General features: G+C 34.5%; 1 protein-coding gene across 1 annotated transcript in view; it reads right to left on the reverse strand.

The window, feature by feature from the left end:
* Positions 1-2,337: 2,337 nt before the first annotated feature.
* Positions 2,338-19,671, reverse strand: part of LOC150101088 (inactive dipeptidyl peptidase 10-like) — a 51,600-nt gene continuing 34,266 nt past the window's right edge. The window contains exons 9-16 of the mRNA XM_090402162.1: positions 16,039-16,188; positions 15,762-15,835; positions 15,239-15,523; positions 9,890-10,084; positions 9,414-9,571; positions 5,175-5,312; positions 4,626-4,699; positions 2,338-2,478 (exon numbers count right to left, since the gene is read on the reverse strand). Of these exons, the coding sequence (XP_090258288.1) occupies positions 2,338-2,478; positions 4,626-4,699; positions 5,175-5,312; positions 9,414-9,571; positions 9,890-10,084; positions 15,239-15,523; positions 15,762-15,835; positions 16,039-16,188 (1,215 nt within the window). The remainder of the gene's footprint in view (positions 2,479-4,625; positions 4,700-5,174; positions 5,313-9,413; positions 9,572-9,889; positions 10,085-15,238; positions 15,524-15,761; positions 15,836-16,038; positions 16,189-19,671) is intronic.

The raw sequence follows: 19,671 nt of genomic DNA on the forward strand, positions 1-19,671 counted from the left end.
GATAATTTTATTTAGCTATAAAATATAGATGGATCTATAATATTCTCCAAGATTTTTTTCAGAGATCAAAAAAATACTTTTTTATTTTGAAATTAAATTTTACTTTCAGCTACAGCTAAAATTTTATTTAATAAGAATGGTTAAATAATTCTCATATTTCGTATATAGTATAATGTAGGAGATGCGGTGATTGATTCATTCAATCCAATACCCTTGGAGGGTAATGGATGGCAATGCTGTAGCCAATTAAGTTCTAACTGAGGCTCGGCTATTGCTGTTACCCTCCTGCCATGATCAGAGCTTTAATAGCTCAATACCACCTTATTCCTACACTGTCCTCTACAGATAACGGGGAAGATGAAAAGCATTCTTGCTTCGCCCCTTTAAGCCAGTCCTTATAAGGAAAGGATATAGTATAATGTATTTAGATTATTTTCAGTATAAATTCAAATACTATCATTCAGAGAAGATGTAGTTATTTGCAAGAGATTTATACATAAATAGTTACGTAGATTAGATTGATCCTAAATTCTTATATTATCTGACTTTATATATGATATACATCTACAAAGATAAGGTCAGTATAATCTAACCCAAAAGTAAAAAAATTCCTACTTTATTTATTTTTTTTTTTACATATTGGATCGCCATCTTCTGTTTTCACCAACCACCATAAACTTAATTTAAATATTTGTGCTGTATTTTTTTTTTACCGAAGTAAGGCAACTGATAAAATAGCCTGAGCTTTTACACTGCTGCGTGCCGGTTTTCATATCCTAAAAAAAATGGCGATTTTTTTTCGCATTTAAGGCAGTTTCGTTGTACTGGTATGGGCACACCACCTGGTGCACAAAGAAAGAAGCACCAACATTGCACAACGTGCAAGGTAATTTGTGAGGCCTGCCTCGAATTATTAAAGATTTATTTTTTGGACATTACTAATCTAAAACTTAGCTTATGTTATCTACATTTATGATATTGGAAATGCAAATCTGCTGGAGTGTGTGTAGTTCATCACTGAATAAACGATGTATCAGTACAGAGAAAGTTTTTAAAAAATTATGAATACACGCTTTAATAATAATAATTATAATAATAAACTAAAATTTGGCTTCTTTCAATGTAATTTACAAACGAAGTGTACTTTTTTAACTGAATGATCTCTATTTATATGTGCAATACGTAATTTCAAGATTAGAAAATTATCAACTCACTAAAAACATATTTTTAAATCTAATAAAACCAACTTTACTAATTCAGACTATTGGTAACATGTAATTATTTGTTTGTGTTTGTTCAAATAATATTACTCAGAATTTATTAAACCTACGAATCTAATAGATGCTCTGAAGATGACCGCATTATGTTCTGTTTTCTATTAAAAAAATTTCCTAAAAGCAGTTATTTAAATAATAGCTCTAAAAAGTATCATTTAAATGTCAGTTCAGAGCATGCGCATGTTAATTCTTCAAAAACAATGTAATAATTTGTAACCTTTGCACTAGTCTAACGTTTGAACAAACAGCTGTTAAAAAAAAAAAACAGCTGTTTGTTCAAACGTTTTTTTTAACATGTTTAGCATTATATACGTAAAACGAACTGTGTGTTGGAAAGACACTATCACGAGATATGGAAAGTCTTGATCAATTCAATTCTTGTTCAAATTCGAGGCACTTCTTGCGAATTACCTTGCTTGGGTATATTTAGCAAAAATAAAGCAGCGTCACATACAAAGGTGCTGACAAGGTTTTTTTTTTTTTTTTGCCTCGTGAAAAGAGACTGAAAAAAGCGATATTCGTCATTTACAGGATTTGCTGATATCAAAATTCTAGATTGTCGTCATTCCTCGTGCATGTGTGTTGTCAAATGCGCTGCAACAATGGATATTATTAGCACTTGTGATACTGAGCGATGAATACAAAGTGAGCAAATGCAGTAACTATTTTCAGCGCTTAAATTACCCTCAAAAACGTATACTTTTTTTATTCCTAGAATTTAATGCATCGAAGTGATTTTCGTGTCACTTTAGACAAATATTTAATTGCCAACGATCAACAAAAAACTCACATTATGTTGAATTGAGTTACATTGATTTCCCAGAAAAAAGAGAAAAAAAATCTTAGTTAACTAACGTTCCACTAGATGTCGCTTATTGACAAAAAGCATAGAACCTCTGATAATATTTACAATGTGCTTCGAATGTTTATTTTTTTTATTATTTTCTTTTATTTGTTGGCCTGTAGGAAATGTCAACAAATGTAAGGCCTTTCTCATTCTCTTCAAAAAAATAAATGGATGGAAACTCGCTTATTTTTTTTAATACTGTTTTTGATTCTACTATCTTCCCTCCTGAATTATAACATTGTAGAGTTCATTATTCTCTCCCGGAACAGAAAAACATTCTTGAAGAAATTCCTCCATTGTGTTATGAAGATGATACTTGACGTTGGATAATTCGTGCCCTTCATCTGGATAGATCTAAAAGGAAAAAAAAAAAAAAAGATTTAAATAATGTTAAAAAAATATGATACTTGAAAACGATACAATGTTTATATTACCGTGTTCTCCCCTTTCAATGTATTGTTCAAAATAATATTTTTTCAGAGAAGATGTGATTTGCAAAATGTTCAGAATTTACAGCCACTCAAAAAAACCAGATGACGTCAAGTAAAATGCAATCAAACTGAAATGCTCCACATTGATTACCGCTTTTACTCAAAAGCCTTCAAAGAATCAGTAGAAATGATGAAACGTCCTCTACAGTTTAACAAAAAACAATGGATGATTTTACATCGTCTGGTCCTCCTTAATTCATCCATTGTTTACCAGTAGCAAACAATGGATAATTTTACATCGAACAATGGCAACACAAAAACAACACAAAAAACAATGGATGATTTTACATCGTCTGGTCCTCCTTAATCCATCACGACACACTCGTATCTACCAGTAGTATACAACACCCCACGAACCAATAGTAGCGTGATAACAATGCACGCTTTCCATTGTTTAAACGCTTTCAAATATTTTGGCCTATACAGCACATGCCAGAAGAACAATCAATCTCATAACGAGATGGTGTGGAGGTTTTTGGTGGATGTAAGAATCTGGAGATTTTATGCAATGGCAAAAAAAGCCACTTTCATGTTATACTCACGGAGCCGCGTAGCCACTTTGTCTTTAACATTTTTGGTCTAAGATAGCGTGAATACATTCTTGAAATCTTGTTTAAGCAAAGGAGCTGTCGATGGTGTATTAAAACTTTTGTTGATCGCCTTGGATTCATAGCCATTGAGAGAGAGGTTATGCCTCGAGTAGTGCAGTTCTTCGTTCCTATTAATTGGCGTGCTTCATAAATTGCATGCTCTATCTGGTAATGTTTCAGTCATGCCTTTCTTTTCAGAAAATTTTTGTCATCTTCCACTTCGAGAGTGAATTTTATATTGGAATGCTAGCTCTTCATATAGTCTTTGAAATGTATTAAGTCATCCATGGTTCCTGACCAAATAATGAAAATATCATCAATGTAATGTAACCAAATTTTTGGTTTCTTGCGGTAGTTTAACAGAATTTGTTTCGACATTTTCCATATAGAGGTTGGCCAGGACTGGATAAATAGGGAACCCATGGCAGATCCTTGTTTTGTTCCCAATATTTGTCCTGAAATATGAAAAAAGTGCTTTTCATACAGCGTTTGAATAGTCAATGACAAAAGGTCATTGACTATTCAAATTTACAAGCAGATCGACTATGTCATCCTTGGGTACATTGTTGAAAAGACATCTAAACTTGCTAGGATGTCCGAAGATTTAAATAGATCTGTATTTAAATTTAAACTTGCGTATTCATTTCTGCGGATTAGCTATCTGTTTCTTACCGCTTGATTGCAAAAGAATATCTAAATCAATTGTCATTGTTCTTATGCAGGTTCCGCCTGTCTAAATCAATATTATTTTTTCTCTTGATTTTTTATAAGTGTAATATTGTTAAATACTGTGAAACAGTCTTAATCTGTTATATTGTCAAGTATCTTTTATCAGCGACATTAAATTAATCAAAGGTTTTCGAACACACTCGTAGCTCCAAGCACAAACTTTGAAGTGTCTGTGACGAATATGAATAAGGTTGAAATTATAATATGCCTATCATAGCTAACTACACAACCTAAGTTTGTTGTTATTGATAATAATAATAATCTAAACTGTCAGGTTATTAAAAGCGATGTCATAAAAGTTTGAACTTTTCCTTAATATATTAAAAATAATTTCCTAAAGTTGACAGGTATGTGTAGACTGCAATGGCGCTAAGATGGATGCTTTTGAGACTGTACTTTTCAACTTTTTATAATAATAATAATAATAATTTACTTCAAATAATCAAAAGAGCATTTAATATAGGTCAGCCAAGATCGTGTGACGAAACACAATAAAGTGTTTTGGGTTTTTTTGCAAATGAAACAACATCAACGTTAACATCATTTTAGGATCGCATTTTAAACATCCTTTTCATTTTAAAATTGTAAATTTCGACCTATACAGACGACAAAATGTCCATACCATGATTATGCATGCGTACATACAGCGTATAAATCTTAAGAATAAGGAAGAAGGGAAAGGTCTACTCACTTGCTGCCGAAAAGTGACTCCAGCGTCTGTTAAAGCCATTGCGTACATCATGGTGTGCTGTATGTGAACCACAGCTAAAAACAAAAAAAAGAAGCATCAGACTGTGCTTAGCGTTCATAATAACTTACCATTTAAAGAATTAAGAAAGTAAATTACATCTTAATTCATAATATCTGAATAAATTCCTTGGAGTAGAGTGAAGGAAATATTTTGTCATAATTATCCACAACCCCCCTACTGTTTTGGAGACAAAGAGGATCGAATCCATTCTTTCAGGAGACAGATGATCATGTGCATCATCATCATCATCTTCATTAGGATTGCGTATTTGAGCAGTAAGTTCATTTTTGTGATCCTCAAATGATGGCTTATATCACGGTCCAAAATCATCTTAATATCGCATGAGGATGTGTGTGTGTGTGTGTGTGGTCGGTGGCTAGAATCGAACTTACGTCTTTATTTCACCAATCTATCATTACGGGACTACGCAATCCACTGTGCACGCCTCATTTAAAAATAAATTATTCCAAATAAATGAATTATACTCACTATCTGCAGTCCCATGTATTAAAAGCAACTTTTTTCCTAAGAGATTTGCTGCCTTTCTTATGAGTTCAGACTTTTCGTATCCAATGTAGTTATCATCTTGTCTTGGAGTGCGCATGTATCTCTCCGTGTAAGCCGAATCTGCAAGCAAAATAAATATAAGCTATCAGACTGCTTTACTGGATCTGTTCGTTATGATTTTATAGACAGCGAATTTTTTTTTCTACTAATAGTTTCCCAATATGCTAAACTCATAGGTTCGAGATAAACCAGTTTGTAAATCTTTAACAGGGTTTCTCCAAATACTTTCATTAACAAAATAATAATAATAACATTGATCACTGTTTTTACAAATCACCACCTGAAAAAAGGTTTTAGAAAATGTATGCACGTGATTTGGAAACACAACTTTCCAGAATCTTCTACAACAGAACAAAAACGTATGCGCCAAAAGAATTTTGTTTTTATGAAACAAAATATTTACGGAACTTGAGCTGCAAAAGTTACGTAACAAATCAATAACTCCGGTAGCAACAAATCATCAAGCGGTTGTCGCATCCGACTTCAAAATTTAACTCAGTAAGTCATCAAGCTCATGACATATCCCAGAATGTGCTTACAAAAATGTAGTGTGAACTGAACGTACTCATATTAGAACACCGAACTCAATAAATGAGCGTCTAAGGCCATCACCATTAAAAGCCATACATACAGTACATGTAGGCTAAAACAGCTCCTTTTAGACGCAAATGCTTTAAAAGAAAAACTCAGTTCTTATACTGCATAGCTTACATCATTATGATGAAGCTTGGTTGCAAATTGCAAGAGCGAAAAATGAATATGAAACAATCTACACCATCGAAAATCTAGTTAGAACGAAAGTCAATAAACTTCGAGCTGATGTGAGCAACTTAAAGAGTCTTAACGAAGGACAGGTGAAAAATAACAGCATTAGAAACAAACTAATAAATACATCGAATTTGACCAACAAGCAATTGCTGAAGAGCTAAAACAAATAATTATTGTGACGTAACTGCACAGAAAATTAAAAGATATGAAGCAAGAATCAATCAACATGTACAAAATATCCAATTTCGACTGAACCTTTGCCACTTCTTTCAGTCTCTCCAGAGAAATGCAAATGCAAACAATCATTCACCAGAAAAAGAAGAAACACTCGAATTTTGGAAGTCAATCTGGGATAATCCTATTGAACCTAATAAAGATGTCTCATGGATCAAATACGCGGCAATCATAAAAAACTGTATATACCACTACTTATCGGATAATCACATTTATTCGAATGAACAAAAGGGCAATTAAAACAAAAAGGTAGATGAATAAAGGATCAGATTCTTTTTGATAAAATTAATTCAGAAATTCAAAGAGACGAAAAACTAACTTAAAGATGATGGATAGACTATAAGAAAGCATTCGATTCCCTCCCACACTCGTGGATTCTAACCTCACTACAAATATTTGGAATTAGCAAAAACATATGTTCCTTTCTGGTTGTTGCTATGAAATCATGGAAAACAACTTTAATAGTGAATAATGAACGATTAGGAGATATCAGTATTAAACGTGGAATTTTCCAAGGTGATTCCTTGTCACCATTGCTCTTCAACATTTCTTTGATACCTTTATCTACGATTCTGAACAAAACAAATCTTGGATATGAAATTCTTAAATGTAATATTAAAATTTCCCATCTGTTGTATATGGATGACTTGAAGCTATATGGAAAATCGGCCCAGCAAATAGACTCTTTACTGAACACAGTTCGTATTTTCAGTCAGGACATCAAAATGGAATTTGGTTTAAATAAATGCGCAATTTTATCTATTAAACGAGGACAACTTAATGACACCAGCAATTTTAATCTTGATCAAGAGAAATATATAAAAGCAATTTCAGCTGACGAACATTATAAACACCTAGGAATAATAGAAGCCAGTGATATTCTCTACTCGAAAGTTAAACAACAAATAACAACTGAATACATCAAAAATCAAAAGATCTATCTAAATTACTGCCTTCAGCAAGATAGCTCAAACTGATTATAAATTCCGCTATGATCAAGGGATCAAAATAATTTATTGGCATATCATGCAAAATATATGTTTTTTTTTCTATATATGATAAGTGGTAGCAGCATCAAATAGAGACAGTATTGGAAAACGAAACAGCCAAAATTCTCTTGGGACTTTAGAATACAAACCAAACTAATCGGCATTTGGACCACAACAGACCTGACATCACAATTATGGAACATCGACAGGTTTGGATTATTGATATCGCAGTACCCACCGATAACAACATTAACAACAAAGAACTGGGGGAGGGGGAACATTAAATATCGAGATCTGGCAATCGAAGTTGGCCGATTGTGGCTTAAACACACCAAAGTCATCCCAATAGTTATCGGTGCACTTGGTGCAATATCAAAGAAGCTGTCCAACTATTTACAAGAATTAAACATCAACGAAGTGACCACATATGGTTTACAAAAACAAAAAAAAAAAAAGTTGCATTATTTGGAACAGTCCATATTTTACGAGTACCTAACAGAAAAGAAATCATCACAATGATTTCTTTTCAGAAACTTTCCACATCAAAACCAAATCACGCATAAAATCAGTTGGCTAACATGAGAAGACCTAGCATGCTTTACTTCGTTTGTGAGGAAAAGATAAAAGCAAATAATGAGGGAAAATATCTCTCCTTCTATAACAGGTTCATAATCATAAGGACGTCATAACAAATATTTAACGCCAACATCGGTATTCCTGAAAATAAAGTCAATTTAATTCTTAATTTAATTAAGAATTAGTTAAGAAAATAAAAGTTACCAACGAAGATAGCAGTAATTGTGGCTTCGCCAATTGAATCCGTGAATAAAATTCATTCTGAGTTTGGAATGGAATCGTAGAAGAAACAAATACTCGCAAACTTCTTTGCAGATTTAGAAAAATCTGCAAAGTATGCTTCGTTGAATATATATTTCCTTGATAATCTTGTGCCAAAATTCTATCAAAACCTTAAGGATATTATGAACATCCCCTTGAGATTCCTAAAAGTATCCCCTTGGCATTTATCTAAAGCGGATGATATAAGGCAAGATCTCCTGGTAATTGACAATGAAGAAACCATGTCGGCGATTATGTATTTATTGATGGGCTTCAAGGCTGCTTCGACGATGAATGTTAATGGGGTTTTTCTATTGCCTCAGAGAAAAACAAAACTGCTTTTTTTTTGTCTCATAAACTCAAGAAAATCGAGCACAGATGTTCACAGCAATCTAGAGAAATGCTATCAGGACCAAACTCTATTATAAAAGAAGGACATTTGCTTTAAACATTTGCAACAACCGTATGAGGCAGAAGCTCTGAACTGATCCGTTGGACAAACATCGCAGTCAGTAGGTGTGGAAAGCGATTAAGAAATTCGACTGCGATTTGGACATGATGTGATTTGTTTGGATTGATATTAGTTCGTAATATAAAATCATTTGTATCTGTTGACAATGCATGTATATCAACTATCAAATAATTACTACTCTATTAGGATGGTTAATCCTATCTGCATAGCGTATTATGGCTGCCAATTTCTTGTGTTTTCCTGATCGGTTTGCTTGTTTTTATGGCAATACCTGAACATCTCAACCTGAAAGATCAGAAAAGTTCGAATTGTGAACTTGAAAATCTAAAAGGAAGATAACATCACTAACTTTACAATTATGATAACATTACAAAAGCTTGGAGGATAAAATCAACGTTTAAAGAAAGTAAATGAACAAAAAAACCTCTGGATAGTTGGTAGCATTAGGAAACCTTCACCCAACTCCTCTGAATCGTAGCCTCGGCAATGCTCCCCCCCCCCCCGAGACCCACATGTACTACTACTACTACACAGACCTAGGGACGACGAAATGTTGGGCTTCTTCATGAACGTAAAGAAAAGAAAAGAACGAAAGAAAAAAAAGTATTTTCTAAGGACTTTTCAAGTGCAGGTCAGCTAGAAAGTCTCATATAGGGAGTGGAAAAGTTTTTCTTCAGGAATAACAGACAAACCAGTCGAGGAACACACAATTAACCACCAGCTTCATAGCATTGTTTCTTTGACCAAAACTCAACCGAAATACTTTGTAATTAATAGTTTTTTCCCGCTGGTAAAATTTCACTTGTATAAATTTCGTGTTTTACTATCTAAATACGCGCAAAATATGATTTTTCCACTTACTGTAGTACCACCAGTTCGTTATCGGCGAAACGGAAATCCCACAGCGGAACAGCTCGTTATCAACTGCCAATGCCATAGCCGACAAGAAACCGCCATAAGACCATCCCCAAACAGCAATGTGATTAGGGTCAACAAATGGGAGATCATCCCTTAGATATCTGAAAAATTAAAAAAAAAGCATCAGTTAGTTCGATATGATGCACTCAGTAAAAACTAAAATGATTCACTCTAAATCAACTGAAGGAAATAAACGAAGAAGTAATACTGATCACTTCCACTTTGAATCATTTACGAATTCAATGATGTTCTCAATACATTTCGTTTAATGAGACAGAAATTAGAAATGCGTCGCTTCTCTCTTTAGATACACCATTAAATAGTACAAAGAAGGCACAAAACCACTATGCTAGCAATTACAAATGAATAACGAAGATCACTAAGGAGGTAATTACACATGAAGATGACTTGAAACGTACCGTGTAACAGTAAGTTGATCCTCGACGTCTGCTGTTCCTAATCTACGATAAATTTCATGCAGGAACTTATCTCCTTGATTTCCACTTCCGCGTCCATCGATCACACCGTATATGTAATTGTATTTACTAGCTAAGTAAGTTCCCCAATGCACTTTGAACTGATCCGTTACAAGTTGTTCTCCAGGTTTTCCATCCCTAAAAATAGATAATTGTTAGATATGTGAAGAGCCAAAGGCTTCAATTAGATAATTGTGGTGTAAATCAACGCTTCCAATTCACTTATCAAAAGCTGCTACTTAATAATCAACATTTAGTCTAAAAATGACATTAAATTTAGTGTTATCGAAAAAACAGTTTGGTGGATTATGTAGATTCCCGTATTCTTTTAGTATAATTAAAAAGAAATGCTCATAATTCAAATCGTAAATTTTTTAATATCTTGAGCACTGTTTTTAATTTCATTTTGTCAAAAATTGTCGGTTGATTTTTTATTTATTTTATTTTTTGAGTGCACATGCACTGCTGTTGCAACATATGAGATCATGCGCACTACAGTCAAAGGTACCATTAATACTTTTTTTATGGGTTATATAACTTAAATTTTATTTTAGGTGTTTCAAGTATTGCAATGTTTTCAGCGCAATAAACAGAGATTATTTAGTGTAACAGTTTTTCACAAGAATTCACATTTCTGTGTTCAATTGTGTGCCTACTTTCACTGAATAAAAACCTGTACACATGTCTTGTATTCTACACCGGGAGCAGTGAAGATTTTTAATTAGCTTGGGAAGTTACTCCATCATCAAGGACGATGCACAGTATGATAATGAATCACTTTTTTTAATATACTACTTCATTATCCTGCCAATATCACTGCGCACTGTATGGAGGTGAGGATATATATTACTATTAGTAACGCTTACTGCAAACGTACGATGACAGATTGAACTGGTGTTCGTAATAAATGTTAACAAAGTATTATCATTGCACTAAATAGAGAATATCTAGATGACGTATTAATATCTGTTAAGAAGATATTACCAGTGCTTGGTGATTTCTGTTTTTATTAAAATAACAACCGGATTGGGTTTTAGAAAGATTAAAATTATCTTCATTGGGACCTACAGTTAAGCGTCTTACCTTGAATGTTCTTGAAAGCTGGCAGATCCTCCTCCTTCAGTTTTATGATTGCGTAACCCTCACCATATTCGCGTGAAAAGCCCTGATAAAGGTCCCTTAAAACGTTCTAGATGGAAATCGAACCCAGGTCACTCCAACCAAAAGGCAATGTCAAAACAAGGTGAGCTGCGGAGGCTCAGTTGGAAGATAACCGATCTAATCTCACAAGTAAACGCTAAGCTTCTTGGAGAACAAAGAAGTTGAAGGATAACTAGACTCCCAGTTACAAAATGCCAAGAGGAAGGGGGTGTCGGCTCAGGAGACTTTTGTACCCAACTCGATCACATGCTTGGGAAATATCAACATTTGGATATCTCCAAACCTTTTCGCAACGTTTGTTCAAACGTGGCGACGTAACTGGAAGATATTATGGATAACAGTAGTCAAGGAATTCATATTAATGTTAAGAACTTATGGATCGGTGGATTCGATCTAGATTTATTTCAAAGCAATGAGATGTACATCTGTAAAATAGGAATGATACAAAGTTGGATTAAGATTTGGAGAACGTGATTTGAGGATCTTTTGAAGACTAGAAGTTGTGTTAGTAGTCCAGTATCAATAAAATTAAGATGTTCGTGATTGGTGCTAAATGCAAAGAATTGGGCGTAGCAACAGTGCCCACTTAGCATCAGATGTCGGGAGTTCAGTTCTTTGTTTTGGCGAAGTTGAAGGATAAGTTACGTGGAATGACTGGCAAAGAGTCAAGGCTACGATCCAGTTTGTCTGCTTTGCTGATGAAAAACCGAGTTTTTTGGAAGAGAAAAAATGCCGCCTCCATATAAAACCGGCTAATTCACATTTGGTTAAAAAAATTCTTTGTAAAGATTTTCCCATCATAGAAGGGATTGTTCGAATCCAGGTCTTCTAACGTAAGAGTAAACATCATTGTGTTTCGTTACTACATTTTGGAGGCTTGAGTTGAATTGTTTGAATTAAGGCAGACCCAACTAACATTATGAGGCCAGCGTATTATGTCTGTCAACTGTGTCTGTTCTGGTCAGCCCGCCTGTTTTGTAGGCGAGACTGAGGGGTTCAACTTTCGAAACTAATTACAATGTGTTTTATCTGAGTTTCTTTAAACACCTGTAGGGAACATGAAGCGATCGGTGGATCGGTAAAATTGCAATATCTTCCACATATAAGGTATTATATGAAAATAATAATCAACGTTCCAGCCGCACACTTAAAAGACATAAGTCTCGGTGCAATCATTACAAGAAATTATATTCATGGATAAACAGTCCTTTGTAATCGGTTTACATTCACACGAAATGTTTAGGCAGTTACACAATTGCTCGGTCGACCACGGGTGGTCATTCAACCCTCCAGGTAATTGCGACACAGAAAATCTTTTAGAGAAAGTCAGTGGCATTTGGAGGGTCATCAAAAAGCAGTTTGGCAAAGAAAACGCGTTGTTTTGGAAAGGAGCCAATGTTTATATCTTGAAGCTTTATTTGTGGATGGCCCAAAAAGGAAGTAGTAATGACCCACGCCTTGGCTATTGATCGGAAGCACGTGTTTGCACTCTTATTGTCTGATATTAAGTGATTATCTGCTTAGTCAATTATGTGATGATATTTTATTGAGTAAGTGACTGTTGATATCGAAATAACGTTTTAGTAATATAACACACGATGTTCGTATGTCAATAAGTAATAATGTTTTTAAGAAATCGTTCCCTTAGAAAATATTTGTGTATTTTATAGCAAACCTATTCACGAAAGACAAAGTATTTTTGTGTAGAAAGCCAGTTTAACCGAAAGTAGGCAACAAAGGTACACACTTAAAATTCTAGAAAGGTGGAAAATAAGTACTATGTATACTTACATGTGTATCACTAAGGGGTATTTAATAATTTCTTCTCGATGTAGATCGGGAGGCAACAAGAGTCGGATATTTGCATCTAAAAAAAGTAAACGATATACAATTTGGCAGAACTGGACAAAATCAAATATTTATAACAGAATACCTTTCTATAGCTAGTAGGATGCTAAAATGAAAAGGGTTGTAAAAGTAAATATAAAATCCTGAAAATTCATTATGTTTTATTGCTTTTTTACATCACATATTTTCTGCATAATAATATGCGTCACTCTGTAGAGAGTAGAACTGCTCATATATTTCAGGGTATTTATTATTATTATTATTATTATTATTATTCGTGACATCTCCAAGGAGTCTGAAGACTCGTCGCGGGAGGATACCTACTGTACAACTCTTCGTTTCCACTACTACACAGAATCTCTACTACCAATCATCTACATCAACGCCATCTACTGCCCACCACCACAACTAGTATTTTTTATCTGTAAATTGCGTGTGTTTTGTACTTATAAAATTATTTTAATCATTCTGAATATATATATATATATGTGTGTGTGTGTGTGTGTGTACACAACACACTCTTATATTATATTATAATTATCCTTGTAAAAGGAATTAATTAATGAATAATATTGGCGAGGTATAGATGAAATTATTTAATTTATTATTATTTATTTTAATATAATATACCAACTGACACTGAATTTCCAAGGGTGATATTATTATTATTATAATTTCAAACAGCGACACTAGAGGGCAGCAGATTATATGCAATTTCAGTTATTCGCTTGCATTATTCAAAACGGCTGAAAAACGAAATGGTAGATGGCGCGACTGCATATAGTCGCCATCATCCACTCTGATTGGGTAATTGAATAAATGAGAATGCTTCGCTTTCAACCTCTCTCTCTCTCTCTCTCTCTCCACACAATAGGAGAGGATACAATGGAAAAGCGTTATAACCTTTTTCACGTCATAAACACATAGGAAATGCTAATATTCATTTGACACACACCGAGATAAACTAAAAAAGATTTGGTGATATTCACCATATTTTTATGTTATAAAATTATGATGAGAAAAATATAATACAAAGTATTGGAAGAAATATACTATGCAGTAACTCAAAATCTATAAACAGGCTGATAATAATTGTAACAAAAACGAATCTGTGGAAGAGCCCTTTTGTTCCGCTGAGGTTTTAAGGTCATCATTTGTGTCAAGTAATTTCACTGCAAGAACAAAGACAATAAAAATAACTTAAAAATAAACAATTAAATATAAACAGCTCTTTAGGTATGTTCAGTGCCCTGTCAGGTAGTCTTGTTTCTATGGCTGTGCAGAATTTTCTATCAGAATTAGTAGAAAACTTTAATAGTAAAGGACCACCCACTATCAAACACTGTGAGTAAATAAAACAGGAGAGAAAAAAGAAAGAAAGAAGACCTGAACGAATGCTTTTATAATATCAACAGCAAGCTTTCTGATTATCACTAAATTGCTCACCAACATCAGTTCAACGAGATGTAAGCAAGAAACATGTAGATCCTCAAGTCTTCGACAGGAAATGATCCTGGGACACTCCTTCCCCCAGGCAGATAGTTGCGAAGCGCAAAGCCACTAGGCTAACCGCGCGGAACGAAAATGTCAACTACATTGGCCAATAATCAGTTACATGTTCGTAAATGTAGGTTCTACTTTTTTTTCTAGGCTGCAATACTTACGATAGCCCTGCTCAAGTGGAAAGGAAAACGTCTCAATCTGTGGGAGAGCCCTTTGTTCCACCAAGGTTTTAAGGTCATCATTTGCGTCAAGCAATTTCACTGCAAAAACAAAGACAATAAAAATCACATAAAAATGAACAATTAAACATGTCCGGTATTTACTAATATTAATATGAATTCATTGCACAGTGGTGTAGCTAGAGCTTTTGCCGCCCGGGGCAGTCCCTGAGTTTGTCGCCCCTCTCAATACACACGAAAAATATTACAAAAAGTCAAAACAACGTATAGGGAAATAAATTAAACCACTATGTTTATTTTTGAAGTAAAACTTTAATTTCAACATTATAAAATGTAATTTTTCTTGCTTTTCTGTTAGCAAAATCGTCGATGACATTGTCGAAGTCTATTTCGTAGTAATGGTGGTAATTCTTAATCTATTTTATTTAGAAAAACTCCTCTCACAACTAACAACACTTACAGTAATTGTGAGCAAAATTCGCAGTAGTATTACAATATTTGGAGCTGAGTTCTCGAGACTGTATTTTAGAATTAACTGCAAAAATTCAAAAATGTTCAAAGTGCCGTCCGGGGCGGATCTCCCCCCCCCCCCTCTAGCTACGCCTCTGTCATTGCAGCATTACGATATCTCCGATTATGAATCCATATATACACACCTAATTTATTTTTATCGGATGATCTCAATTCAATCCTTGGAATTCCTGGGCCTAAACATTCCAATATATAAAATCGATTATCCGGGCTAAAGATGGCGTTGTAGTACTGACACTCCTCTGACAGATCACATGTTAAACAGTGGACTTTTCTTGGCATGGGAGATTCCATATCGCTTACTGTAAACAAGTGTCGGGTGCTTGGTTTGCCTTCTATAGACGACAAGAAATACCTGCAAGTACATCGAAGCCTTTAAATAAGTGGTAGATAGAAATACAGAGTAACTTATAAGAGCCATAAATATTTGAGGAATTTATGTAAAAGTCTTATCAAAGGAAAGAATTTCCTACAAATGAGATGGAGTCAGACCGGACAGTTGAGTTCATCTTGCATCTATTTTAGTTTACAAAAAAAAAATATAAAGTTTTGACTTCATCACATGCAAAATATCATCTGCTTTGCTTACTTACACAAGATGATGGTAATGACAGAGGATTTTCACTACATCGTAGGGTCCGTTGGTTAGGAAGACACTTCTGTTTTTCTATGATAAAAACAAAATTAAATTAAATGAAGTTATATTTGATAGAATTCCAGGGAAAAAAATTTTAAAGAACATCTCTAACGAGAAACTAGCAAAATAAACCTGAAATTTGATTTAAACAGTACTTAAATAGATTTAAACTATACTGATTGAAACAGCGTGCTTGTATTTCAACGTTTGCATTCTTTAAAGGCTTACCGTACCTTCTCGTAAACCATTGCAATGTGACGGAAGTGACCCGTCTTCCCATTGGCCACTGGAAGCCTAAGGAAGTAATAACGCTTATCATAAGAGAACAACGGAGATTCGAACATTTCCACCCATCCGCCACCAGAGGAACTCTCTTCGATATTCTGGAAATAGCAACATAATAATTAATTACTTTGTAATCAAAACCATCGGAACCAAACCAGTTTTTACAAAAGAAAACTAACATCGGCATTGTAAATGTACAAGAAATTCCAGTGGCATTCGTGATGTTAAAATAGACTTTTCATGCTTCGGAAATTAAACGAATGTTTTTATCTGTTGCCTAAGCAACGAGGCCGTCTTCTAAATTAAATCAATGTTGACCTTCAGGCCAAATGAGGATTTATACAATTAACTTGAATTAAAACCTCTGAAAATGAAAATTTTATTGGGCTGTGTTTATAGTTGCTGCCGCTTAAATATTGCAAGCTTTGTTGGCGCAAAGTACAAAACTTTTACTTTAGACACGCAAATACATTAATACATTAAGATGAAAGATTGAATCACTTTGAGAATAATATGGCTGAATGCGTTGAAGAAATTATTCCTGTGTGTGTGTGTGTGTGTGTGTGTGTGTGTGTGTGTGTGTGTGTGTGTGTGTGTGTGTGTGTGTGTGTGTGTGTGTGTGTGCGTGCGTGCGTGCGCGCGCGCTGTTAATTGTCTATAATCTAAGGTGTTTGCTGTTAATTATCTATTACACCTTTCTGTCTATGAACCACGATACCAGATAATCCTCATCATTCTCCTTAATTTATGTTCTTCTTTTCATGATTATTTTTTCTCTCTCCTGATCCAAACAATTACTGTGTCCTAATAACTAATGGAACGAAGAGCTCAATCCTTCATTGTGCCTAAAATCTCAACCGTCATCCAACCCTTAGTCTCAACAAATTTACCAAGGAAAACAACTATCAGCAAATCTTTTTTTTACTAAAATAAAGAGCCAAAAGGCTTCACTTCGGCGATGCAGAATTTATAAATATCAAGTGGATATTAAATCCAGCATTTTTTCAAAGCCGAATACAGAAACTATAAAAGTTTCGTATGACATTTGACCAGAGATTTTGAAGAACTGAAGCCTTTTGGCTCTCTATTTTAGTAAATACTTGACGCACCGACCGAGAATTCGCTTAAAAATACACCTCTCCAATGTTTCAAGTTCCTTAGTAGGAAAGTTTTTACTGTCTTAATGTTTCTTCCTGGTCTCTGACAAAAACCAATCAGTTTGAAACAGCTGTCAGGCCAGTGAAACTTTATCAAAATGGACCAATAGGAGGCGAATATGTGGATGCTCTCATAGTAGGCATGTCTTCTATAAGGTCCAGTTAGGGCAACTCGTAAACACCGGCGAGTGTGTTTCCGTAAGCTATCTGGTCAAATTTCATACGAAACTTTTATAGTTTCCACATTTAGCTTTCCAGCATTTGAAATAATGCTGGATTTAATATTTACTTGATTTTTATAAATTTCGGCAAATCCATGAAAATCAAATGAGTTTCACTTGATTTCTATTAACCCTTCAAGCAGTAAAGCCATTGCAAGGAGATACTGCAATCTCAACAACTTTAACATTTTTTTTTTTTTTTTTTTGCATTTATACGCCATAAAACTGAGGTATGTTTAACTGATCCCCTCCAAGGTTTAAAAGATATAAATGCATCCATCTTTCCGTAAGAAAAGTTCAGCTCTCTGATTCAGCACATTGGATATGAGAGATCTAAAACCAGACATCGAAAATCACGTGATCCTTATAAACTCTCAACAAAAGGCTTCACTCTAGACATCATTATTTCCTTCAACTCTTGCTAAGATAACCAAGGTAAATCATTCCCCACTCTACACCTGAAGCAATTCATTTCACTCTTCGCCTACTTGTCTTTCTTATTCCCCCAAATTGTTCAAAATTATAGTCCAGAACTACCATTCGTATTCTTTACAATTTTGAGAGTTTGGCATCTGCCCTACAGCAAGGAAGCACGGCTATAATCATCGAAAAAAATTAAGAATAAAGTCAGTCATCGTACTATTATCACATTGCCCTTCTCCACACCACAACTACCAAATAATTAAACCACAAACTAATTTAGATACAAGCCATAGAATTGTTTGCAGAAACGTGTGTGTGGTCGCTATGATATTTCATGCATTTAAGCGAGCTATCTTAGAAGACTAGTTAGCAATGGATCATCTTATTGCCTATCTTCTACTCTTTGAAATTAGATGACCATCTTTCTCTCTGCGTGTCATGTTAGATGGCTTCCTGTTCTTGGATTTCTTCACCAATATGGATTTGTGGATTTGATAATGACCACGATACTTTCACTCAGTCTTTCCTCCTATACGTAAATTACGTTATTTCACTTACCTGAAATTCTTTCAACAACATTCCTGATTACGTACCATACCATCTACTCTCTTCTCCTTTTGGCAATCCTTCTCAAACTGAGAAAAAGAATGGAGTAGTCTTGTTTCAAGATTCAATATCTTCTGTAACCAATGCCTTAAACTGTTTCTCCTATTCTCTCTTTCTCTCTCCTTGCCATTCTTCAATGGGATGGGGATCTCATTCGATGAGAGCATCGACACCTGAGAGTGTCGATGCTCTCAGCACAAACTCCTGCGCTACTTCTCATAAGGTAGCCTCACTTCTCCTTCCCTTTACTTTTAATGACACCGCAAGACAGTATCAGTCTGCTCTTCTTGATGTTACTTACATCTGCCCTGACCTGTCACAAACACAACACACCCATAACTTCTTCATGCTTCAAAATACCTTGGTTGTCCATTTTCATTGAAGACACTAATTCTTATCTGTGTATAAATGTTAACATTATATCAATCCCAATTATGCGATTTCTTTCCTCATTCCTTCTATCTGCCTCTTCATTTTGTAACAGCCTTATGTTGCCTTTCCAAAGAGCAATGACCTCCATTTGTTCAATAAACAGATCAACAGATTTCATCTTTCGCTCATTTGTCCAAATGTGCTACGTGTTCCAAATAATGTTTGTGCAGGACGTCACCTTGCTCTCTACATACTGAAGAAAGTGTGATGATAGTCTTTATAAATCGCCAACTGCTTTTCATCCAATGTATTTCTAAGTTTTTAAATATAGCTTTAATAATGATGACGGACTTATCCTTCATAAAGTATCTGATAATACTGTCGCATCTTGCACGTATAATAATACAAGTAGGAAGTCCCGGAATATTTTGTGGGTATGCGCAAACATATTTCATGTAAACTGATATAATTGTACAAAAATAAGCGCTTGATATTTAACATTTTCCTTTAATGTTATTCCTAAATTTTAAAACAGTGATGAATGGTAAGCACAGAAATTCAATTTAATGATCTAGTTAAATTCTAGTTAATACACGTGGGTGCTGAGAAACGTTTTTTGCCTAAGAATGAAAAATGAATTTATAATTTCAATTTTTTTTCAACCTAATCTCCCTTAAGACTAATACATTTATTCCAGCGATGCTCCAGCGCCATTATCCCGTCCCTGTAGTGGTACTCAGTAAGATCTGTAAAATACCCCTCTACAGCGGCAATTGATTCGAAGAAAAACGCTGACCAGCGA

Source organism: Typopeltis vanoorti, chromosome 12 (assembly GCF_054136105.1).
Source record: "Typopeltis vanoorti isolate ZY-2024b chromosome 12, IOZ_Tvanoo_1.0, whole genome shotgun sequence".
Classification (NCBI taxonomy): domain Eukaryota; kingdom Metazoa; phylum Arthropoda; class Arachnida; order Uropygi; family Thelyphonidae; genus Typopeltis; species Typopeltis vanoorti.